This window comes from Salmo salar, chromosome ssa21 (assembly GCF_905237065.1).
Source record: "Salmo salar chromosome ssa21, Ssal_v3.1, whole genome shotgun sequence".
Lineage (NCBI taxonomy): Eukaryota > Metazoa > Chordata > Actinopteri > Salmoniformes > Salmonidae > Salmo > Salmo salar.
In genome coordinates this window covers 14,049,951-14,076,893 of record NC_059462.1, presented here as the reverse complement: position 1 = coordinate 14,076,893, position 26,943 = coordinate 14,049,951, and the positions used below count along the sequence as shown (strand labels likewise).

The 26,943-nt window shown below is 42.3% G+C and overlaps 1 protein-coding gene across 2 annotated transcripts in view; it reads right to left on the bottom strand.

Moving 5' to 3' along the window:
- Window positions 1-25,683, bottom strand: part of LOC106581822 (glycerol-3-phosphate dehydrogenase, mitochondrial) — a 49,581-nt gene extending 23,898 nt beyond the window's left edge. The window contains exons 1-13 of one of the 2 annotated variants that reach the window (XM_014164199.2): window positions 25,553-25,683; window positions 19,557-19,663; window positions 18,786-18,957; window positions 16,042-16,166; window positions 14,754-14,851; window positions 13,784-13,947; window positions 9,949-10,113; window positions 8,728-8,872; window positions 7,574-7,767; window positions 4,000-4,134; window positions 3,282-3,457; window positions 2,182-2,313; window positions 1,415-1,573 (exon numbers count right to left, since the gene is read on the bottom strand). In XM_014164199.2, the coding sequence (XP_014019674.2) occupies window positions 1,415-1,573; window positions 2,182-2,313; window positions 3,282-3,457; window positions 4,000-4,134; window positions 7,574-7,767; window positions 8,728-8,872; window positions 9,949-10,113; window positions 13,784-13,947; window positions 14,754-14,851; window positions 16,042-16,166; window positions 18,786-18,957; window positions 19,557-19,658 (1,767 nt within the window). In that variant the 5' untranslated portion in view covers window positions 19,659-19,663; window positions 25,553-25,683. The remainder of the gene's footprint in view (window positions 1-1,414; window positions 1,574-2,181; window positions 2,314-3,281; window positions 3,458-3,999; window positions 4,135-7,573; window positions 7,768-8,727; window positions 8,873-9,948; window positions 10,114-13,783; window positions 13,948-14,753; window positions 14,852-16,041; window positions 16,167-18,785; window positions 18,958-19,556; window positions 19,664-25,552) is intronic. The other variant, XM_014164200.2, reaches the window with a different exon arrangement.
- Between the last annotated feature and the right edge of the window lie 1,260 nt (window positions 25,684-26,943).

Here is a 26,943-nt window from a genome sequence, read left to right as displayed (position 1 = left end):
CACAGAGAGGCGGCTGCCTACCTACAGACTTGATATCATTGGCCACTTTTTTAAATGGAACACTAGTCACTTTAATAATACCACTTTAAGAATGTTTACTTATAACTCGCATTACTCATCTCATATGTATATACTGTATACTATACTATCTATTCTATAATATCCATTGCATCTTAGGCGCTCTGTCACCGCTCATCCATATATTTTATATTTATTTATTCTTATCCCATTCCTTTAATAGATTGTGGGTATTAGGTTTTGTTGTGGAATTTGATAGATATTAGGTTTCGTTGTGGAATTGTTAGATATTACCTGTTAAATACTGCTGCACTGTCGGATCTAGAAGCATAAGCATTTCGCTACACTCGCAATAACATCTGCTCACCATGTGTATGTGAGCAATACGATTTGATTTGAAGGCCCATTAGAATACCAGACATTCATCACAGCAGCAGTAGCACTACTACCATTAGCACACATTGATCACATAGCAGACACTCAAACACCCACATACAAACAGGTGGCCTGCAATCTACCACGAATGCTGTAGTTTAGTGGCTTTCTAAATACCTGCTCAACCTAAATACGGTAAAAACAGAGGTCAGTTATCCATAGCGGTGAATTAATACATTCTCATTCAATACCGAATTTGACTTGTCATGGATTGGTAAAGGTGCTCTAAGGAATGCAGGCGAGAATCACTCCACGACTGGGTTAAAGTTCAATGGTCCTACTGTAGAAGGAGAATTAGAGGAAGGGTGAGGCCCCATCTGAATTCATGAGAATCAAACTGTATCAAAGCTCTAGTTAGGTATTTCTCTATTAATAGTCCAATACAAACAAAACCTAGACTGGAATAGAAATATCAAAACAATACCTATTTAGGGGATACCCAAGCAGTAAATGGCTTTTGTTAGCTGCATATGATTACAGTGTGAATGTAGCAACAGCATAAAGCAAACCTCAGTAATTAACCTACGGTAATGACCAAAGCCAATTTATGGCTCTTAATAAAGATCAAATGTATCCAAGTTAATGTGAGGTCGATCAAAATGCACGTGTGGGAATATCCGAGCGGGAAAATCAGTGACTGGATGGGAGAGAGATACTGGGAATGGTGCCAGTCAATAGGAATTTTCTTGCATACCGATTGTATACTGTACGAATGGGTTAAGGAATGATGTGGGGGTTTGAATGCGGTGGTTTTGTCTGTGAAATAGGGTTGCAAAATATCCATTAACTTTCCCAAAATGTCTAGGTTTTCCAGGAATCCAGGTTGGAAGATTTCTGGAATCAGAAGGAAATGAGAAGGAAATCTGAAAATCCTACAACCTGGATGTCTGGAAAACCTGGGAATTTTCTGGAAAGTTCCTGGAATTTTGCAACCCTACTGTGAGAGAGTGGTGCAGCTCACCCTCTTCCTCTGCTCACTCCACGTCAGCTGCTTTCCCATGATGTCTACGATGCGTGGAAGGGCCTCCTCGGCCGCCTGCACGTTCAGGAAGCCCAGCCGCGTGCGCCTGGCGATCACATCAATGGCCGTGCACGCATACTCTTTAATGGCATACTGGACCTGGAAACAATATAATGCTTAGTCTACACTTAATGCACCTCTGGTCATTCACCTATTCACTCTTCTGTTAGCTCTGTTGATTAGGAGTTAAAGAGATCCTCCGGTACTTTTGTATACTTTTTAGCAAGTAGTTCTGAAAGTAGCACTCGCGAGCCAAAAGTGGTCCCTGAAAATTCTCTCTCTCTCCCTCCCTCCCTCCCTCCCTCCCTCCCGCCCGCCCGCCCAGCAAACTCATTGGATAACGCTGGGCAGGTCTCTTGCTAGCTGTCATTCAAATGCGAGGGGCTGAAGCTCATTTTCTAGAACTCAAATTGCTAGGGGACTGACCCGGGTGAGGGGAAATGTAGGGAAAATAGCGAGGCACAGCTTCAAGAAGACATTTGCTTTCAAACTAGGGATTTTGTGGCTAATTGAGGTAAAACAGTAATTCTGCTCATAGATTATGCATGTATGAACTACACATTAACACACCTAGCCCAAAGTGGGAAGTTAAAAAAATACTTTCTTAAATCGCCAAAGTACCGGAGCATGTCTTTAACTACAGTAGCTTCCTAATTTTGGGAAAGTGACTGGAATTTTGCATCCCTAGATATAATGTACACACAAACCTCACTCTCAATGTAGGGGAATTCAGATACGAGGCGTTTGCCGACAATGGGCCATCGTTTGCCGGTGACATGGGCCATTTTGGCGACCTCGTAGGCCCTCCCTCCGTAGGAAGAGGCCAGATGTTGGGCCACCTGGACATCACACACATTTGCAATCCAGTTAAAATCCAGAATGGGCCAATGGTCCCTGGGAAATCCATTGCATTTAAACAGCACCTTTTGATATGAGATCAATACGATGTATTAACAGTCAAGTCACTCATGGTGGAGATGGCTGCAGAGGAGACAGCATGCTTTGACTGTGATACATTATGTGCCAGAACTAAACAAAGAAGAAGTTATTTCAATTCAACCGGTTTGGTTACTTTTTTTCACTAAAAGGTCACGCGCTGTCAAAAATATCAGCACATTGACCTTTTTAAACATTCCGGCAACATCAGGATCATAGATTAGGCTTTCTTCCCTATTCCGCACTAACGAAGGGTTAAATCTCATTCACACTAAGTCACAGGGGGCTGCAACTCTCTCGGCTTGTCATTTGCAGGTCATTGTACAGTTCATTTGAAGTCTAACATGGCGTGGACTGTCCTGGAGATGTGTCTGAGTGGTGCAGTGACAGAGAGAGAGTGCAAGCTGCGCTGTTAGCACTTTTAATACACTGTGCTAAAAGCACTGGTGTTCAATTCACTCATTGGCCAAGATGAACACATGTGGCTTATCATTGAGATGTCAGGGTACTGATGGCACAATTTTCATTTGACAGCAGCTTCTGGGATTGTGTGGACTCATGTACTAAAGGAGCCATTCAATTCAGCTTTACAAATGGGCCTGACTATTCATTAGTATCCTCCTACAAATTGATGTCATACAATTATGGCAGACCATTACTTTAAAGTTGGCACCTCGATAAATCATTACAACTACCTAAAATGATTGGTAACTTTTGAAAAATTCCCAGGTTTTCCAGAAACCCTAGGTGGAGGATTCCGGACCTTCTGCTTATTCCTTCCTGATTTCGGGAATCTTCCAGCCAGGATTTCAGGAAAACCTGGGAATGTTGGGAAAGTTAACAGAATTTTGCAACTAGTTGTTGTGCCCACCTCCACCTCCAGGCCATAGTCCTGTACTAGGCGGATGTACATGGTAGGAGTCCAGTCTTTAGCTCCCTCTAGCATCAGGCCCACTGTCTTACTGGGGCCTGCAGAAAGGTTATGGGCCTTGACTGCAGCATCCAGGGTATCCTCCGCCATGGAGCGATATGTTGTCCATTTCCCACCTAGACAAGGATTTAAAATGTGGTGTTATTATCACACTACTTGTAATAGACTTGTGTTAATATGGTGTTATTACCACACTATCTGTAATAGACTTGTGTTAATATGGTGTTATTACCACACTATCTGTAATAGACTTGTGTTAATATGGTGTTATTACCACACTATCTAATAGACTTGTGTTAATATGGTGTTATTACCACACTATCTGTAATAGACTTGTGTTAATATGGTGTTATTACCACACTATCTGTAATAGACTTGTGTTCATATGGTGTTATTACCACACTATCTGTAATAGACTTGTGCTAATATGGTGTTATTACCACACTATCTGTAATAGACTTGTGTTCATATGGTGTTATTACCACACTATCTGTAATAGACTTGTGCTAATATGGTGTTATTACCACACTACCTGTAATAGACTTGTTAGTGCTGCAATTCAAGTATAGGCCTATATTATCTCTCACAGAGTAAGTTACATGTACAGCATGATTAGCATTGATAAAATGCAGTGAAACATTTGACTGTACAGCCTAACCAGCGATGGTGACCAGTCCGCTGTCACTGATGTGGACAATATGATTCCTGCAGATTGACTGAGTGTCCTTGGAGTTGGGGTTTGTGACCAGCGGACGAATACCACTCCAGGCTGCCAAGACATCTCCTCTCCTCACTGCACAGGACAAAGAGTCCAGACAGAGTGAGACCACACACACAGCACACGCACACGCACACACACACACACACACACACACACACACACACACACGCACACACACACACGCACACGCACACACGCACACGCACACGCACACACGCACACGCACACACGTTAGGCTACACAAAGCAGGAGAGACACACAGCTATGAGAGTGATGGACAGCTAGTGGAATCCTTGCAAGCCTAAATAACACCTCCCTCTACTGCTAGAAAATAAATGAGTTCCAACTCATACACCACAACAGCCGCTCTCTCTTCATACCGCGGTGACATATAAAGAATTAAATATTAATATGCTGTTGTGTATCGATTGAAAAAATAGCTGCCACTATAATGGGCTGGTTGATATTTCTGAATAAAACAATGACAAACTCGTTATCAAAGGGCATTTTTTAAACATTTATGACAGCTGAGTAGCTATGGGGCTGAAGGCCTCACATGGGCAGTAAAAGGGGAGCAGATAGAGACAAAGCTCATTTGTACGGCGGTGCAAAGTGAGAGCTATGCATGATAAACAACATCTCTGGTTGCAACCCAAATGGAATCCTGTTCCCTAGTTAGTGCACTACTTTCGACCAGGTTCCATAGGGCTCTGGTCAAAACTAGTGCACAATATAGGGGAATAGGGAAACAGCCCGCTCGGTCTCCAACTCTGGCTGTATTCAACATAGGGGACCTGCTGGCTGCATTCAAGAGTTCACCGGCTCAGTCTGATTGACTTCAACTTTGTGGGTATACTTCCTAGTCCAGTATGGTGTCCATATTAGGACAGCCTCAGAAGTCTTGCTGAGATTGATTCATACCTAAAAACCATTCAACTCACACTGAAAACATATACATTTGCCCTTCCTCAAAAAATATGGCTGTGAACAAAGGACATATTCTTCCACGCAGAAATGTGGGTTGTCTGGGATGTGAAGGATACAATATGAAAAAGAGTGCCATTTTTGGATTATAAGAGACAATATGAGTTGAACTGATGGGTCCTTTGTTGGGATGACTCATTATCAGGGAATGGAGGCCGTGTGGAAACATTCCACCATGCAGAGAGAGGGATGCGTTCCAAATGGAAACCTATTCCCTATATAGTGCACTACTTTTGACCAGAGCCCAATGGGCCCAAGTCCAAAGTAGAGCACTATATAGGGAATAGGGTGCCATTTGGGACATAACGGAGTCCAGTCTGTACTGCAGTAGAAGAACAAAGCAGGCCCAGTGCTTCAGCTGCAGCAACAGCAGGCCAGGGGTGTGCTACTGGTACGGTCCTGTTACAGTCAGACCTGGGTTCAAAACGATTTTAAATCTTTTAAAACACTATTAGCAATTGATTTAGCCTGCTTGGCGTGCCAGATGGGCGGTATTTGCAGTTTTATGACTATTCTATTGGTTCCATTGTGCCAGGCAAGCTCAATCAAGCCCAGCTAAAGTATTTGAAATGATTTCAAATAGTAATTGAACCCAGGTCTGATTCCAGTAGGGATCTGGAACTGTCTGCTGGGTGTCACTCAGAGGTTGGTGTGACTGTGAGAAGCCATGGAGACCACTTCCTTACGGGAAGGACTGGAGGAAGGACTGAGGAGACACTGCCTGTCCACTCCAGGCCACTATGTCTCCTCTGAGGTGTCACCGCCGCATAATGTGACAAATCCCCCCTGGAAAGATCCTCCTCTTCTCCTTTCCTCTGCCGTTCAGAATTACTGGAGACTCCACGTCTGGAGCCCCAGCACGTCCACAGGCAAGGACGGAGCGATGAGACGGAGGAGAAAAGTCCGCTCCCTCATGGCCGCCGGCTCCATCACTTCACACTTGTGTGTTTTTTTTTGTTCTCAGGCCGTAGGGTCTTCTGCTCCGACTGTGACCACAGGACTTGGGGAGACAGGGTCTCGCCCAGACATACGCCACATGTCAGCCTGGCGGGCCGTCCAGAGCACAGAGCATGCTGGCTGCAGCCTGGAGCCGCCTGGACACTGGTCTGAGACCTGAGCCGCAGAGCCACCATGACACATAGTCCTCCTCCATATGCTCCATACAGACAGATCTACTGTACTGTACAGGTGCCACCTCTCTACTGTCTCGAGGTCTTGGTAGAAGGAAAGCTGGGCAGCCAATGAGTAGGAAATGTGCAAAATCGTTTTGGGGTAAATCTTATGCTGGATATAGATAGATGGAAAATAATGATGGAGAATGCAGTGTTTTGGCATTACTGTGCCATTAGATTGGCTGGCCAGGAGAGGATGTGGATATAGACTAGAATCAAGCTAATCAATCAAATAATCTCGACAACACCTTGTGCACTGAAAACAATTAGACCACTTCTCCAAAATCAATAGCACTGCATTCTGTTTAGATACCCAACGGTCCTTCATTTAATAAAGTCTCCCTGGGTTTTGATAAACCAGTCAATCGGCAAGGCCATCAGAGGCCCCAAATCGGAAAAACATATACAAAATACATAACGAGGGCTCCAGGAAGGTCTCGTAAAAATCGCAAATCGAAAACAATATAATTTAATGTGGTATTGGTTATTTTTCACTTATTCATAACAAACCTCCCATGTGGAGGTATAGTGAGTAGAAAACAGATAATCTATTTTGTCCTAAGTGTTTAGGGAAACAACAGGCAGCAATGCATTATAGTTGAAGGAAACAAAATAACTATGGAAGAAATTAAATAGGGCTTCACAAAGTTCCTATAAGAAATCCTCAGAGTGTTGTTGGTTGATGTCTCCTGTTTCTCGACTGCAGGTCCCATACATAATTAAAGCAGGAATTTGTATCTGTCTGCACTCTGTGGCCGCCTGATGAATTAATATCTGGTGGAAGTCCTACACTGTGCTACACTGCCATCACATTAGCCCATTTATATCAGTCAGCTGCTTGCTCCATCAGCCATTTGTAAATCTAGAGAGGGGGGAGAAAAAAAACACTGTGAGATTGTCGGACGTGTATTTATTATCATAAATGTCTGTTATGAATTAGGTATGATTGTAACGTCATTATAGTGCCGTGAGTGTAAAAGTATAGCACACCAGTGATTCATGGCTTGTGAAGGAAATACAGTATGTGTTGACATTGCTACCTTTATACCTTTAGCATCATGGCCTTCCTTTCCATAACCCTATGGAAGATTGACTTGAAAAACGATGCTGTTTAGAATACAACCATTTCACTGATATACCATTGTTATAAAACGATCCAGACTTCTGAAATGACTGGATATTCCAGTTATTATAAAGATATAACTGACTAATTGAGTTATTATATAGATAACGCATCTTGCATTATCAAAAGTTTGTAAAGAAATGTCAATTCATGATTATACTAGAGATCTTCTACTCCTGCACTGTGAATCCCTCTGAGAAACCATAAGCAGGTCATAGCAGGTCATAGTCACCTTCGACGTCGGGGCTGAGGTAGTTGCGGACCTCCGTGAGGATGAAGTTGATGTCCTCCTCCATGGGGATGGGGTGCGGTGTGATCTCCGTGGGCGTGTCCGTGGTCCCGGCGATGGTCATCTTCTCCCAGGGCAGGAAGAAGATGACGCGTCCGTCGCTGGTGGCTGGGTCCAGGAGCCCCATGTTGTCTGGACTGAGGGTAGGGTGCAGGGGTGTGGTGAGGGGGTGTGGTGGAGGTAGAGTGGGGGAAGCAAACAAGAAGACTGCATTAACCTTTGGTCTGCTGGGGGTCGTGAGCGGGCCGACTGGGGGACACCCCATAATCAGGCTCCTGTCAACGGTCTTTCCAGGAGATTAATTCTGCTGGTTTCAATTCCAGCTACGCCGCTGCTCCCGTATAGTTCCAGCGACAGCATAGCACTCATATTGTCCTGTTTAAAACACATGCACAAGGTACTGACTCAATTTAATACAGGAAACAGGGGAGGGGTAGAGGTGGCGGGAAAGGGGGGGGGCACTTTTTGTTGCCCTGCAAACACACATAACATGCATCAACAAGAAAACCAGCACTGAGTACACTCTTAGAAAAAAGGATCCCAAAAGGGTTCTTCAGCTGTCCCCATAGGAGAACCCTTTTTGGTCCCAGGTAGAACTCTTTTGGGTTCCATGTAGTAATGTGTAAAAGGCTTCTACCTGGAACCAAAAAGGGTTCTTCAAAGGGTTCTCCTATGGGGACTTTTAGGTTCTAGATAGCACCTTTTTTCCTAAAAGTGTAGGCATTATAGGAAAGTCTGGTTGAGTAGGCCAAAAGCTCTCTTCAAAAATCCATATTCATCTGGAGATAAACGGCATACAATGCCATCTGTTAGCTTGATTAAACTCATCTAAATGGCCTTTTCGACCTAACAGGGAGTGTGAAGAAACACAAAGAGACATGATGCCCCTGAACAGAGCCCCTCAGCACCAAGCACTTGTTCTGAACCATCCATGCAAGAGCTTCTTGTATCTTAAGAGTGCCTATGTTTTGTCCTGGCTGACCCTGTCTCCGTGGCTCAGCCGAAGGTGCTAATGAATTGATCAGGCAGGCGCTAATGATGCAGTGATGCGCGGGGGGGGGGACGTGACGGAGACAGAAGGGGGCGTCGTTTGTTACCTGTAATAGCCCGGGATGACGATGTGCACCCCAGCACTGGGCTGACAGATGTTGGGGTTCTTCTGATCATCCATTTTCCGCAGTGCGTCGGTAAAAGGTCCCGTGGCATTGATAACACATTTGGCTCTGACATCAAATTCCTGCCCTATGAAAGAAAACAGCATCAATCACCAGGGGCCATTCATCTGTACCCAGTGACAACCGGGATTATTCATTTATCAGCCAACACCCCTTCCGTAATAGAGTGGCTCTCGTGTGTCCATGGGAGACTTCAGAAGACTGTAATTAATAGGAACCAGACATACCTAATTTCCCTCTCGCCTCTTTGTGTCAAAGTGCAGCCCAAGAGGCAGTGTGCGAGGGAGTGCTTTTAATGCGCACAGGGAAATGCATGCATCCCAAATGGCACGCCATTCCCTATTTACTGCACTACTTTTGACCAGGGCCTATAGGGCGCTGATCAGAAGTAGTGCACTATGTAGGGATTAGGGTACCATTTGGGATGCGAGCCAACGTGCTGCTTGATGTTGACGAGCCTTTACAAAATGGGGCCCATATCAAACGTAGCATGATGATACTAAATGATCCGTTTTGACAACGACCTAAAGAATGGACTACCCTCCTAATTTGACTTGTGACGCCATGTCACAACGAAAGCAGAGGAAAGCAAAACTGAACGACATAAAAAAAATGACATTTTCAAGCATATACATTGTAACACTTGACACATTCATATTGTAGAGAGAAACAGGAATACAGTCAACTGAATTAACGCCGAATAGTGATTCAAAGTACTCTTACAAGCCCTTTCCTTGTGAGGCCTCTCTCTTAAGAAAGTGAGCCGTTTCTTCTTCTTCAGAAAGAACGCACACTTATATCTTTCAAAACATCAGAGGGCAGTCATGTGTTGAGGTCCTCAAATCTTGGTTATGCTTTATTCCTCCAAAGCCACTCCTATGCGTGACATTTAAAAGGTAAGTTAGGCCATTTGGAGTACGCTAATTCCATATTATATTGCTAGCAGATCGGAAGGAGCTCTCTACACCATAAAATGCTTATAAAATATTAAAGCCCCACATTAGATCTTCAATGACTATGTGCAAAATACCACTGATTAACAGGGCTACCTAACAGGCAGGCTCTGAGAGTTAACGCCCTGTGGTGAGTGCTAGGGGGCAGGGAGGAAGGGCGGAAGCGCCGGCTTTGTAGCTGTAGTTTCACCTGTGATCACGTCCCTGCAGCGCGCTCCACAGACAATCTCTTTGCCCATCTGAGGATCTACCCTCTTCAGTAGGTGCACCACTTCAGTGTAATTGGCTATGGCAGCCCCATACCTGGCAGCAGTGAGGGCGATGGCGAGGTTCATTCGAGCGTCGTTGTGTTGTCCTGCAGCGGGGGGACAGGACCAGGGGAGAGAGGATGTGAGTCACCCCCAGCCTGTGACTGGTGGTATGGAAGTGTGTCGGAACCGATATGTCACATCTGTCCCTGTCACTTTGCATCAGTGGGATGGCTGCTCTGGCCACACAAGGAGCACACTTAAAGCCACAGTGGCCCTTTGGCCTGTGTGTGCTGTTCTTGTGGAGCCCCCCCACCCCCACGCTGCACTGGGCTGGGGGGCTCCACAAGAACAGCAGCGGGCTGGGCACGGCAGGGCTGGTCAAAGTGTTAAACCTACCAAGTACGCAGGGTTGGGAATTGATTACCCGTTCTCTAATAACCCATGCTTATTTCTGTATACACACCACATGCATGAGTGTGCCATCGCTGCCTGCAAACATGAGGACACTAATTTAGTTACGTGGAACATGATGACTATAATGTGTATACTTCATACACATTGTTCAGATTCAATACGCGGTCCAGTTAGGAAACACAGAGGACTAGGTCAAGTGAGGATAAAATCTACTTACAACTAATCAATAATACTGCTCTTTTTCAAAATGGGTGCAAAACATGGGGAAATGATCATGGTAGTGAGCATTGAAAATAATTCTTTGCAATGTCCCTGGTACATCAGCATCAGGAGTTGGGATTCTGACAGTGACGGATCTACTTGTAAAGCAGAAGATCCCTCCTCAGAATCCTTTTAATGAAGAGAGGAATCTGGTATGAAGATTTATGGATTAATCCCTCGCTGGCTTGAGAATATACCCAGATCTATATTCAAGAGTCAGGAGGTCATAAGTTTTGTAATTTAAATGAAAGGGTCTAAAAAGGTGACAAATGAACAAAGCCCGGTTTCATTAGGAAGGGATTCTTATGTACATCTTTGAAGATTTATCGCTGGAAAATCCTTTGGTTCAAAGTAGAGAAAAGAACAGAGATGATTAATCACTTTTAATGTTGGTGTCTTGGGCGACTTTCTTTCTATTTGTTATTGCCAGGCGAGGTTCAAGTCCTCATTGTTGGCCTTGAGGGGAAGAGAATGTTGTTACTTTGCAGGAATGTTCTTTTGTGCCTTGATTTATTTGCGGTTTGAACGACCAGAGGCTAGGTAACTGGTAGGCTCTGCTGGTTAATGCTACCGCATGCTCCGAGCCATTCCACCACTAAGAAAAATAAATTCATTAATTGGAAACAAAAAGTAAAACATGAGAAAACAACACATTTAAAGGCCACATTTTAGAATGAATTACATACAAGAGTATGCACCCTGCCATGATGTATTAGGAGGACCATAGAATCCACTTCCTCATCTCTGTAGGCTGAATATGCCCATTAGAGTGTATGGTTGGCTAACATAGTGCTGTGTTGTCCGTGTACAGTCAGTGTGTCTGATCCTGGATGATTGTTGAGCCCCCTGCTGACCTCTAACCTCATGATCCACAGCTCTCCGCTATGAGCCTGGCTCCGCTGCCAGTCACACATTTGCATCGCCCAGATTACAGCTACATCCATCACAATGTTAAAATAATCCGATTACAGCTACACTTACCAAAATGTTCAATGTGATTTAGTTCCAGGATTAGACAGATAACGTAACAAAGGATTATTACAATGCCATATTTCTAATAACGGGATTATAATCTGATAACGCTAATAATGATAATACATAATACAAATAATCTGAACATTAAAGCACAGGCCATCAATAATGAGCATAGGGAGAGAGCTGAGTGTCATGTCTCCCTAGAGGAGAGACAGTTGAGTGGGAGCCCCGGCCCCCTCCCCTACAGCCCCGTACCTCCTCCTCCACTATAATCCGCGCCTCCTGGAGGTACAAAACTCACTGGAGTGAGAGGAACTCCACGGCTGGACAAAATGCTGCAAAATGACAGGGACAATAATGACATCATGTCTCCCAGTCATGAGAGAGAGAGATGCTTGGCTGGGCTGACTTGTCCAATTAAATTGTTGCAGGTACAGCGGGGGATGCAGCTATTATCCCAGACGCTTCTGCGAATGACTCCTCTGGCTAAAGGAGAGGAGGGCAACGAAGGGAGGAGAGATAAATACACACAGAGTCTGTATTTCCTAAAAAAATGCATATGAAAATGATGAAGTGTAATAATTGTCATATATCACCTTAGTCCAGCTATACTGTAATATTGCATAGGACATAGTAGCCTTGTGGTTAGAGCGTTGGGCCAGTAACCGAAAGGTTGCTGGATCAAATCCCCGAGCTGACAAGGTAAAAATGTTCTCCCGCTGAACAAGGCAGTTAACCCACTGTATATATATATATATACTATTCACTGCCATCAACTTTGAAATGGATCCATTTCAGTTGGAATATTGTGATCTATAGCTCCTCATGTGTGTTGTTCCACAATCAATTTGATCATTTTGGACTAAATTGTATGATCTAAGGCATGTCTACATGTTGAAACTATGTGAGCATGATGGCTTGAGGAATCCTGAGGAGATAAACTGAAGCAGTCAAAGCCCAATCCCACATAAGGAAGGTCAGCTTTTAAAACGTCATTGTCATAATTGTTACCGATTGAATAACAGAAGGGAAAAAAACACATACAATATTTTTATCCAGGTCTTCACACCTTTTAATTTTCAGTAATTTACCAAAATAATATGATATCTAGTGAAGTGCTTTTTAAAAATAAATATATAAAATCATATTTTGACATTGAAAAAAAAAACAACAGAAAAGTGATATTATAAAACAGAGCTAAATTATATCGCTCCAGCATAACACCCTCTCTCCCACTTACTTCTGCTAAATGAGTAAGGTTGACAGATAGATCACTGCTCAGATCGCAGCCACATTCCCTTAGAAATATGTTGCCTTTTTGCAGTACATGGGAATCCACATATCCTCAAATGTTAAATGAAGTCTGACAGATAGCCTGGAGAAACCAAGTTGGGAGTTTGAGGCTACGTAGGAGACCTTGAGTAAACAGGACATGCTATGTACACCCCGGCTAACAATCAACATATGCTTTGCTTTTCTGATGCCAACACGCGGCGCGGATAGCCTGGAGAAAAGGATGGGTCCTGGGACTGGATGGAACCAACAAGAGAATGCCTACTGGCTATTTTCTGCTTAAAACCATGATGTTTCTAATTTGTTTACGCTCACATAGCCAGCAATTATATTGCTGTGAACGAAAAGGAGTTATTTCTATGAAGGAACATGAAAGACAAAAGATTCAGGAGATAAAATAATAATTTACATTCTATACGGGATTATAAACTGGGTGTTTTGAGCCCTGAATGCTGATTGGCTGAAAGCCGTGGGTATGACAAAAATATACTTTTTACTGTTCTAATTACGTTGGCAACCAGTTTCTAATAGCAATAAGGCACCTTGGGGGTTTGTGGTACATGGCCAATGTACCATGGTTAATGGTTGTATCCAGGCACTCTTCGTTGCGTCGTGCGTAAAAACAGCCCTTAGCCGTGGTATATTGGCAATATTCCAAACCTCCTCGTGCTTTACTGCTTAATTATATCATATATGTTAGTGACACAGATTACACTTACAAAACAGGATTCTTAGTGGAAAAAAAGACTTTAAAAAGGTGCAGTCTTTTTTTTGCAGTTTTGACTGATTGGATCAGTGGTTCTATATTTGGTGAAATGGTTTGCGGCTTACCATCATAGTAGACAATGGCCCCAACCAGTTTGTCTCTCTTCAACATAGGAAAGAGCTCCAGAGCCTTGGTCTTGGTGAGGATGTAGCTGCTCTTCAAGCACTGGGCTCCAGCCACCAGGTCATATATCTTGATCCCTGCCCAGTAGTAGGGAAGCTGCCACCACCTCACACACAGTGGAAAAGTTACAATTAAAAAGGGGAGTTCCACCACTTTTTCGCCTCATGTTCAATATCTCCAGCACCATACCGGTGTCTACATATGTGAAAACGCTGCATTTCGACATTCTGTAATCAAAAAGATCATCAGAAAAGGTCATAAGAAAGTGCCACTTGGTGATGTCATCAAGTTCCGATGACTTACTATGAATCAATTAGGCGTCATTCTGTAAGTGTATTTTTTTGGTTCACGCTAAATATACAATGAATAATACATTCTGAGGTTTATGGACTATAATAGAATTGGGAAGGTAGGTATAAGATGTGCACTTCTGAGTGTGACGGATATAGGGTCTGTGTCGGCATGATGACTTTAGGCAGTGCATGGCAGAGCACTGGAAGCCAATCCGGGTTTTCCCACACCCTTCAGTAATGAGACACACCTGTTCACCGCTTTAAATACCAGTGAAGGATCTTAAATGTCATGTGCAATTAATGCTCATGATACCAGGCATCACCAATCAAATCAAGCCCCTAAGTTCACACAAGGCTCAAAAGAGCTGGGGTGAGATGGTAAGATGGTGAGATTGTGAGCAGGTACAGGTGGACCATCAGCCATTTTACCCATACCCACAATGGGCCTCTCAGCCCCGGGTAGTTGTCTTAAAGTTTATTGCCATTCAGGTGAACTTATCGCCATCTTCAAAACGTTATGTCTTTACCAAGGGAAAGGTTTACAGCTTCATGTGGTATTTTCGGTGGTATATGTAAGTGAGAAACGATGTGAGAGGCGGAGATTGGAGGTTCTTCTTACTTGTATATGGGGAGCATGATGGGTAAAAGTGCAGTCAGATGAGGGGCGATATTCAGGAGGTTGGAACGCTCATGCAGCGCTTCCTTCACCATCATATACTTGAGGAGAAAAGAAGGTCCAAATGGATCACATCCAAATCAAATCAAGCTTTATTTATACAGCACGTGTCAGACATGGAATGCAACGCAATGTGCTTCCCAGGATAAAAAGACAGATTTAAAACATTTAAGAAATAAAACAATTCTAATAATACAATTTAAAAATTAAAACAATGAACAAAACTATACAATTAAAAACATAACTGCAATAAATAAAACAATTAGTACAAGCTCAATCGTATCCACTTAGCACTTTCTGAAGCCTGGTTATATATATTTTTCTCTCAATGCCTAATACGGTAGTGCTGAGGTCACATGAGAAAAAAATACTGAACTACACTGACTCCTATCACAGTAGCTAATATAACCATTAAGTGTGAATAAATAGCCATTTAACCCCTGTGTCCTAATGGCGTGCTATGAAATACAGTAACATCGGGTTCATTGTATTTCTTTAGAACAACAGATATACAGTATACATGGGTCATGTCTTCTTAAGTGAGGGATTTAAATGGTATAATGGTGATTAATCATTTACTAGAAGAAAAATGTAAACGTTATTGTTATCACGGATGACCAAAGTGGCCGGCCCAAAGCAAATATGGAATGATTTGCCTTAATTTGCTTTCCATTTCCACGCTGGCTTGTAGATTAGGTGAGTAGCCTGTACTTTGCTGCACTGCTGCTGACTTTGCAGTTATGTTTCCTGCAATCACACTAATTGGCCCCTTCTCCAGCTCACCTCCAAGACCCCAGCATGTTCAAACAGATAGGAAAATAAGACTTAAAAAAAAAAACACAGCCCTAAAATAATGAGATTCTTCAAGTGCTCTGAAATGTAACAGAAAACTGTGACATTTGAGTTCGAACCTGGGTGACTCTTCTTAACAATAAACAGTCAAAAGAAGGCCCAAATGCTTTATTCCTCCCATTACTCTGATATAAATGTCCTGTATTAGCCTAATTCCGTCTTGATAATGACAGGGGTGCTAGCTACTCCTTCCTCTCTTTCCCAGTTGTAGGAATTCTTTGAAATAACTTAGAAAATCATAGGCACTCACTCAAGGCGAGCATGTCAAGACCTTTTTTGAATGAAAAATGATTCCAGATGGTAAATAAAGCAATACGACCAGACGGACCAGGAATTCACCAGATAAGTGTCAGCTGCAGAGAAAAAATGAAGCATTTACCTGTTCGTAATCTAATTTCACAAGGGCTTTCTGTAGATATCGGACTCCTCCGTGAATGAGCTTGGTGCTCCGGCTGCTGGTCCCAGATGAGAAATCGTCTCGCTCCACCAGGGCAGTTTTAAGATCTGACGGCGGGAAGGGAACCAAGGCAACAGATCAACAGCAAGCTGAGATTTGGCTACTTATTGTCCCAAATGTTTAGAATACATCACACATTATTTTCATATGCATGTACTTCTGCTGTAATAATGGATGATGGGAGAAATATTGTGCAGGCATACATATTCCATTGGGTAAAAACTGTTTGATAATAATTCAAGGACCTAACAAGTAAAACATGTAATAAAAAAAAGACGGTTCAAATCACTTTACTTGATCATGTTTTTGTAATTATATTGTTATCTAAAAAGAGAGTATATTGGAGGAGGAATTGTCTGACTTCCATAAAATTCATTAACATTGAAACTGCTCCTCACTCCCACCATTAGAGGCTTGTTTGCTGTCCCTGACAGATAGACACCGTAAATCCCAATTTTGAAAGGAAGAAAGGGAAAATAAAATGTGGATTAGGAAAGGGGGATACAGCGGGGGTTTACAAAACCCCTGCTATTTCACCATTAGACAGTCAAATCGATAAAGGAGAGAAACAGCTTAAAGAAAACTCTAACCAAGTTTCAATAGCACATGCACAAGTACAGTGAAATGCCTTTCTTGTAAACTCAAAACCCAACAATGCACACAAGAAATAAGAATAGGAAGTGTGAAATACACAATAAAGTAAGTAAGTAAGACAAAGGAGACGATCGTGGACTACAGGAAAAGGAGGGCCGAACACACCCCCATTCACATCGAAGGGACTGCAGTGGAGCGGGTCGAGAGTTTCAAGGTCCTTGGTGTCCACATCACCAACAAACTATCATGGTCCAAACACACCAAGAAAGTCGTGAAGAGGGCACGACAACGCCTTTTCCCCCTCAGGAGACTGAAAATATTTGGCATGGGCCCCAAGATCCTCAAAAAGTTATACAGCTGCATCATCGAGAGCATCCTGACCGGTTGTATCAGTGCCTGGTATGGCAACTGCTTGGCATCAGACCTTAAGGCGCTACAGAGGGTAGTGCGTACAGCCCAGTACATCACTGAAGCCAAGTATCCTGCCATCCAGGACCTATATACCAGGCGGTGTCAGAGTAAGGCCCAAATAATTGTCAAAGACTCCAGTCATCCAAGTCATAGACTGTTCTCTCTGCTACCACACTGTAAGTAGTACCGGACCATCAAGTCTAGGTCCAAAAGGCTCCATAACAGCTTCTACCCTCAAGCCATAAGACTGCTGAATATTTTCTTAACTCTATTTTCTTAAACTGCATTGTTGGTTAAGGGCTTGTAAGTAAGCATTTCACGGTAAGGCCTACACCTGCTGTATTTGGAGCGTGTGACAAATAACATTTGATTTGAAGTAAGTGTAACCGATGTGAAATGGCTAGCTAGTTAGCGGGTGCGCGCTAATATCGTTTCAATCGGTGACGTCACTCGCTCTGAGACCTTGAAGCAGTTATTCCCCTTGCTCTGCAAGGGCCGAGGCTTTTGTGGAGCGATGGGTAACGATGCTTCGAGGGTGGCTGTTGTCGATGTATGCAGAGGGTCCCTGGTTCGAGCCCAGGTAGGGGCGAGGAGAGGGACGGAAGCTAAACTGTTACATTGATGCTGTTGACCCGGATCACTGGTTGCTGCGGAAAAGGAGAAGGTCAAAAGGGGGGTGAGTGTAACCGATGTGAAATGGCTAGCTAGTTAGCGGGTGCGCGCTAATAGCGTTTCAATCGGTGACGTCACTCGCTCTGAGACCTTGAAGTAGTTGTTCCCCTTGCTCTGCAAGGGCCGCGGCTTTTGTGGAGCGATGGGTAACGATGCTTCGAGGTTGGCTTTTGTCGATGTGTCCAGAGGGTCCCTGGTTCGAGCCCTGGACAGGGGCGAGGAGAGGGACGGAAGCTATACTGTTACATAAGCATACTATATACAGGAAATATTTAAAAAGTCAGTTCTGATACCATATTTACAAGTGCAGGGACACTGGAGCAGCATAGATAATTGATTAGGATGTAATGGTAACCACAAGGGGAATAAAATAGATATCTTTAAATTTTTGGTGATTGGACTCTGGAGTCTCTTCCGGGGAAAAGAATCCTAGCTATTCAATCCTAGCTATTCTGGAGTTCAGCCTCGGTAGCTGGCTTCTGAAGCTCCTTACGGGCTGAACCCCAGGGAGATGGCTTGGAGGCAGCTTCTGCACCATGACTAGAAGGTTATGCAACATCAGGACAGAGAATATCCTCCTGATGCTGTGAGGGGGGACTGGAACAAAAGTGTACAGCAGCTCAAAATCCTTACTAAATGCGGATTCAAACTGCAGCTGTTGTGAAAGCTGAATAAAGGGGATTCATCCGAATTTGAGAGAGAAAAATGTGTGAGACTAATCAAAATAGTTTTGCCTTAATAGTTTGTGATATCCACAATGAAGTGGTCATAGTTTATGTACAGCAATCAGCCAATTTCACTATGTTTCTTAGCAGTTATTTTACAGAGATTAGTCATTCCATGAGCCCAGATTATTGTTTGTTGATGATATTCTAAAACATGATGACAGAAATTATCCACATACAAAAGACATGTAGGGGAAAGGACAGTTAACGCATTAGGAACAACTGATAGACTGCAAGTGACAAAGACTGCAAAAGGCAACTTACTCCGTGTCACGGCGTCTAAGGCACAACCTGAGCCCGTGGCTCCTCCCCCTACAACGAGAACATCAAACTCCTGGGTGTTGCGTAAGGCCGTTAGCTGGGCTTGCCTGGACGGGAGCTCGTCTTGGAAGGCCATGTTCACCTGTTCAACCGCCTCCACGTGCGAAAGTCGGGCCTAGACCATCCACGCAAACAAACCAGTCATCCATTTCATTGTCATATGACTCCAGGGGACAGTGCACATTAATAAATGTGTTTCATTATTATGCACGTCTTCACATTCTTTATGATGGATTTAGGAAAAAAGAAACCAGGCATGTTCCGTGGGGGAAAAAACTCAGACCCTACCAAGGAATAAAAAACAATAAATCACATGCTAATTTATTACAACCTCCCTACTACCCCACCCCATTTCAAAATATTGTCCATCTAGATTAATGGCAAAATCTGCATGCTACATGCATATATGTTAAGCTAAGATGGTAAAGTACAATAAAAGAGCATTACACCAAACAAAAATGAAGTGAAGTAGTCTATTAGGAGGGAAGGGATTAACCTTCCCTAACCATCTGCTGATAACTGGGCCTAATCGTTTCTACACATAAACGTTTTAATACATCAAGAAATTGAGATCTACAAGGACAAACATTACCAAGGTCACCAAAAAGTAACAAAGGCCAAGTTGATTTCTGCACATACAGTATTTGACCTGGTTGACATGCAGTCTTCAAGTTTCACTGTAGCATTTCAACAACGTGGACGCTAGAGGCTCACCTGTTTTTTTCTGTATTCGGTCAGCTGTGTAAGGCCATAAAAGGCTACCAAGCCTCCACTTGCTACAACAGCAGTTCCTTTGACTGCCTTTCGGATCGCCATGCCTCCTGTAAGACAAAATAAAACTGGAACTGAGAAAAACACACATCACTAGTCATGATACTAATCTGCATTTGAAAGCAGTTGGTATTAACATACTCCTTCATTTTTTGCTAGTTCAGTTTGCTCAAAGTTCAGGAAGTTGCTCTCAAGGAAGTTAGCATTGTGTTGGTTAATGTAACCTGACTAACAGTGGTGGTTTGGTGTGTGACTTTTTCCTGATACCATCAATCTCAACCAGAGCCTAGCCCAGGGATAATCAACTAGATTCAGCCACGGGCCAATTTTTTCTTGAGTGAATGGCCAGTGGGACAGAACATAATTGCAAATATTTGGAGACTGCAAATTGACCGCAAAAGCCCAAACAGATATACAGTTGAAGTCGGAAGTGTACATACACTTAGGTTGGAGTCATTAAAACTCATTTTTCAACCACTCCACAAATTCCTTGTTAACAAACTATAGTTTTGGCAAGTCGGTTAGGACATCTACTTTGTGCATGACACAAGTAATTTTTCCAACAATTGTTTACAGACAGATTATTTCACTTATAATTCACTGTATCACAATTCCAGTGGGTCAGAAGTTTACATACACTAAGTTGACTGTGCCTTTAAACAGCTTGGAAAAGTCAAGAAAATTATGTCATGGCTTTAGAAGCTTCTGATTGGCTAATTGACATCATTTGAGTCAACTGGAGGTGTACCTGTGGATGTATTTCAAGGCCTACCTTCAAACTCACTGCCTCTTTGCTTGACGTCATGGGAAAATCAAAATAAATCAGACAAGACCTCAGAAGAAAATTGTAGACCACAGGTCTGGTTCATCCTTGGGAGCAATTTCCAAATGCCTGAAGGTACCACGTTCATCTGTACAAACAATAGTACGCAAGTACAAACACCATGGGACCAGGCAGCCGTCATACCGCTCAGGAAGGAGACGCGTTCTGTCTCCTAGAGATGAACGTTCTTTGGTGCGAAATGTGAAAATAAATCCCAGAACAACAGCAAAGAACCTTGTGAAAATGCTGGAGGAAACAGGTACAAAAGTATCGATATCTACAGTAAAACGAGTCCTATATCGATATAACCTGAAAGGCCGCTCAGCAAGGAAGAAGCCACTGCTCCAAAACCGCCATAAAAAAAGCCAGACTACGGTTTGCAACTGCACATGGGGACAAAGATTGTACTTTTTGGATAAATGTCCTCTGGTCTGATGAAACAAAAATAGAACTGTTTGGCCATAATGACCATCGTTATCTTTGGAGGAAAAAGGGGGAGGCTTGCAAGCCGAAGAACACCATCCCAACCGTGAAGCACGGGGGTGGCAGCATCATGTTGTGGGGGTGCTTTGCTGCAGGAGGGACTGGTGCACTTCACAAAATAGATGGCATCATGACAGTGGACAATTATGTGGATATATTGAAGCAACATCTCAAGACATCAGTCAGGAAGTTAAAGCTTGGTCGCAAATGGGTCTTCCAAATGGACAATGACCCCAAGCATACTTCCAAAGTTGTGTCAAAATGGCTTAAGGACAACAAAGTCAAGGTATTGGAATGGCCATCACAAAGCCCTGACCTCAATCCTTTATAATATTTGTGGGCAGAACTGAAAAAGCGTGTGCGAGCAAGAAGGCCTACAAACCTAACTCAGTTACACCAGCTCTGTCAGGAGGAATGGACCAAACTTCACCCAACTTATTTTGGGAAGCTTGTGGAAGGCTACCCGAAATGTTTGACCCAAGTTAAACAATTTAAAGGCAATGCTACCAAATACTAATTGAGTGAATGTAAACCTCTGACCCACTGGGAATGTGATGAAAGAAATAAAGGCTGAAATAAATCACTCTCTACTATTATTCTGACATTTCACATTCTTAAAATAAACTGGTGATCCTAACTGACCTAAAATTGAATGTTTACTAGGATTAAATGTCAGGAATTGTGAAAAACTGAGTTCAAATGTACTTGGCTAAGGTGTATGTAAACTTCCGACTTCAACTGTATTTGAGTAAAACATAATACTTTCAAACCTTGCTTACATTTCTGTATGATCACATACACTGAGTGTAGGAAACATTAGGAACGCCTGCTCTTTCCATGACATAGACTGACCAGGTGAATACAGGTGAAAGCTATGATCCCTTATTGATGTCACTTGTTAAATCCACTTCAATCAGTGTAGATGAAAGGGAGGAGACAGGTTAAAGAAAGATTTTTAAGCCTTAAGACAATTGGATTATGTCTGTGTGCCATTCAGAGGGTGAATGGGCAAGACAAAAGATTTAAGTGCCCTCGTAAGGGGTATGGTAGTAGGTGCCAGGCGCACCAGTTTGTGTCAAGAACTGCAACGCTGCTGGGTTTTTCATGCTCAACAGTTTCCCGTGTGTATCAAGAATGGTCCACCACCCAAAGGACATCCAGCCAACTTGACACAACTGTGGGAAACATTGGAGTTAACATGGGCCAGCATCCCTGTGGAACGCTTTCAAAACCTTGTAGAGTCCATTGTTCTGTAGACTCAGTGTATATCTAAATTATGCGAGGGAATACTTTGGAACAGATTTGTTAAATTACTTGGAGCTGATTTGCTAGTGTTTTTAAGGTATTTTATGTCCAACAATAAAACATACATTATTGTTTTTTGCTCAGGAAACTTGGGTGGCCAAGTACAGTTGGGGAACCCTGACCCAACCTATTCAACTGTTGCCAGGACAGCCTCCTCATCAGCACCACAAGTTGGAGCACAGGTGAGGAAATCCTGCCATCCAACTGCTTAAGGAGAAAGCCATGCTTATACAAAACTTGAGCCAATTCCCTCATCCATTCCAGGAAACTTTAGAAGGACTGAAATGGAATCACAGCAAATTATGAAGCTAAGATAGAATAACAGTAAACAGTGGCTCAGAGTCAGAGACAATGTTGCCTCATGGTTTCCTCTATTTCTGGTTCTAATATGGATAAATTACAATGAGTTCATTGAATAATAGAGAGGTGATTTAAGACTGAGTAAGACAAAATCGCATCTAATAAAAATCTATTTGAAATAAAAGTAGATAAACTGGCCTAAAACATGCAAGACCTAAATTCATACAAAGCGTAACAATGAGATTTAGGCTAGGCCTAACTTTGCCTGTTTGGATCCCCTTGTATTCCACGATGATTAGGCAAGCTAGATTAATCATCAAAACAAGCTTGGTTTCCCTGATTTTCACTCGAGCACAATCCAACAGGCAATTGATTGTGGCATCAAGGCCACCTGCAGCTTCAGAATACATTTTGAGAAAGAAAAAAGGGGGGAAAAAAACACCCCAACTAGGAAATATTGGCCCACGACATGAATATGCAGGCACTCAATACCAGCAGTGTCATTACTAATGTTGCTGCCAATTACAGAGCATGTCATGACACTGTGATTCATGAATATTCATCACTGACTGATATAGAGGCAGTACTATGCAAAGGCCTCTATCCCCATTTTACTGTCGCAATGTGAATGGTGAACAGGTACCTCCATCATACCATGGCGGCGCCTTCCAGCTGCAAGACAAGCTGTTCCATAAGGCATTGCTAGTTAACAGTATGTTATATAAAGGTGTATTAAAGTGATTAAGTGCTCCCTGGCTCTAAAGAGTAGGCATTAAAGCATATTAAGTAGACATTTAAGCTTGTAAAATGGGAATGTAGAAATGGAAAGAAGACATAGGGCAATGGAATGCCTTTAGGGTGAGACAGCTGGGAAAGTTGAGATTCCATCCAGTCAATGTCAAGAGGTTGGTCAGTTCTATCAACAAATAAATCAAATAGCCTACTGTGGCAAATTCTTATCCCCTGAGGTACTAAACTAGCCTAAATCCATGTATCAGTATGCAACCAAATCCTTTATCCTAGTTAACAGTGAGTGACCTGAAACATCGCATTGTAGTAACAAAGGCAGATACTGGGTAATACTGCCAGTGATTGTTATTACATCAATAGGTTACCTTGGTCAATCCACAAAAAGAGTGCCTTTTGCATTCCTGTAGAAATTGTGCACCAATATTGAATTTAAAAGTATGTTATATTAAATGAAGTGCCCTTTAATATAGAATAAAGATTTGCTAAAGTGCCAAAATTCAGCATTTTGACATGCCCCTCCGTGCACCCTCTGTGACTTCTAGGAATATTTCAGCCCACTTAATGCCAACATTTACCCATGTTTTCACCATCATTGTAAATAAAGCCCTAGTTATTTTGTTGTTTTGACAAAGTCATTTTTGAAGATAATTATTTGTTTCATGTGATTAGCGATTCATTTTCATATGTCGCTTATTTTAAGGTCAACCCTGTTAAGTGAACAGAACTCTCGTTTTAAAATGGAGAAACTATTCCTCTTTAAATATTTTTTTCAAAAGAAAGACTGAACAGAGCAGGTGAGCTGGTTCTACTCTTTCTGCCAATTTTCTGGTGCTTTGTGGTGGAAAATTGAGTGGGTCGAGCTTAACACGTCAACCCTGTTACCCATAGATAGGGCTACAGGCTAAAAATAATTTAACATTAAACATTTTGGGGGTGAAGTTTGCATTAAATTGTCCCTCCCTGTTGCACACAACAGGCTTCCATTTCCCCTGTTATGGTCAAACACTTAAAGAGAGACTGAACGCACCGATTCCGCATGTTTCTGTGTTGCTCATTAAGAAAAAAACGGATTTCAGTCTTGGTGGTGTGGTTCGATGTGGCGGTTACTGACGTTTGTCCCCCATGAGACACCATAGGGAAAAAGGCAGTATTACTTCCTCAAAAAAGTCAGAATGAATCTAAGATAACTCAAGAAATGTGTAATTAATGTTTACATTTTTAAAGAGGTTTTAGAAGCGCAATTTTACATCTAGCTAAAGTGTTCGTAAGAAAAAATGCAACTTGTTTTACTGTATGTAAACAAAGTCAGATCCACTGCACTGATGGGCTTGTGTGTCCCAATATCGGTGTGTTCTGTGGTCGGATTGGATAGAGGCAATCACCGCAGCTGGTTATCCTGTTTTAGTGGGTACTGGGCAAGTGAGCATTGTCGAAATCAAAATCCAACCCTCAAGTAAGTCATGATGAACTCACCTACTAAAAGTTTGGACGAGACTGACTTTATAAACAAAATTATCCTATTTACAATTTGTGGTCAATTTTGACAGTAAAATAAACACTTTCTATCAGATAAGTTGTTTATTGTCTTCAGTTGCGCTTTAATAGACATTTACTAGTCTTTTTTTATTTAACCTCTCGGGATGGGAAAATTTGTTTTTTATTAAGTGGAACTTGCTCTTTATGACAGAATGTTAAAATTAGGTGAAATCAAGCCAAGTTACAATTCTCAAACGCGAATGACCCACCTACTCATGAGTTGCATGAGCAAGTTGCAACTTGTGTACTGTAGCCAAAAACAACCTGACCTGTGTATCATTCTGGGGGGACTGGACATCCATGCATTTCCATACTAGCTAGTAAATGTAGACCTGCTATTGAGAAGTCATCATTATCAATTTAGCTAGCTTTGGTCCACGAATAGTGGCTGGTTAATTAGGCTACTAGCTAGCTAGCCATAATAAACAAATGGTTTATTTAGGTAGCTATTATTTTACACTGACATGGTTGTTATGACAGGGCAGGACAGCTGCTGTATCTAGCCTACTTGAGTAGTATTTCGACTCTAGCGAATGCAGTCTCCCTAGCTAACGTTAGATCGAGCTAAGTGCCATGACATCTTGACCGACATAAGTCGTCACCTCGTAGCCTAAATGTTACTTAGCTGAGCCGGCTACGGTAGCCAGAGTTAGCAAGAGAAAACCACAGGCTCAGAATGTTATGCAAAATAAGATGGCTCAGAATCTCTGGGTGCATTCTGACATGCATGCCGGGGACTTACAGTTCTTCCGATGTCTCTGGCAGCTATCAACCTGCACAGACCCCAGGATCAATGACTGCAGAGCGTGAAAACAACAACTTGACAGTCAGGTTGGCGTCTGGTTGCTAGCAACAACCTCTTGGCAGTCGAACCAGGAAGTAGATTAATATGATGAACAGCACAGTAAACCAATCAAAATAGAGATAAGAGTCTTGTCCAATCATGATCAAGCCTATTTTATCTTGGAGCTAAACTGCGCAACCCTTGCCTGTGTCTATTTGTGGCAGAGGCCGGTTTAGCAGATGCTGACCTTGTCAGGGGAAGTATGCCCTGTCCATAACAATGATGCATATAAACCCTGGATAGATAATGCTGTTTTGGCCATGGAGCGGATTTGAAGCCTCCGGTCGGCAATATTAGCACTCCTCAGAAAAGCAGTACTCCATAGGAATACATGGAATTCTACATTATTTCATTTGAATGTTTCAAGGACAAAATTACATGTATTTAAGTGTGTTTGATGTTGTAGTGGATTAAGTAACATTAGTACTCATTAGTACTTATAATTGTATTTTAAGCAAAAATGTTTGTATATATTTTTTCATTATTTATTTTCATGTTTTCATATTTAAAAGTTTGCATTAAAGTCTCTGTAATAGAATAAACGTGGCAAAAACAAATGTACACATTAGTAAATAGATTTATATAATTTCAAAATATTTTTTACAAAGGTGGGGGAATGCCAAGATGGTGGCACAGTGGCTTCAAAACAGCGCCCCCTGTAAGTCATCTAGTGTATATATAAATTATTGATCCATAAACAGTCATGATGGTTCTTGGACAGCACTTATTTCAGCACCTTGGACAGATCACTTTTTTTTTTACTGTCTATGACAACAACACATCTTTTTCAGCACCATGGACAGCAAAAATGTTTTTATAGTCCGTCCATGGACAGGACACATGCACGCACTTGCACACGCCCACACATGTATACACACACACACACACACACACACACACACATACACACACACACACACACACACACACAAACACACTGCACAATTATCATCTAAAGAGTCCTAATATCCTGCCGGGTCAATAAAATACAGAGTGCATTACACACACGCACGGAAACACACACACACACATTTGACCGTGATTAGCAATGTCATTTTGAATTCCATCTACCACATATAAAAATATTTTTGGGGAAATATCTTTGCTCTGATTTGATTATACATGATTAGCTCCCCACGTCCAAATGATTGTCAATTTATTGTCCATATAAATGAGGTACTTTGTTATTCTACAGTAAAATGGGCAATTAAACTGCTAATTGTATTTCCATTCTAAACTTTAATTGGTAAATGGATAACAGTAGATTAAGGAATAGCAGTAGGCTAATA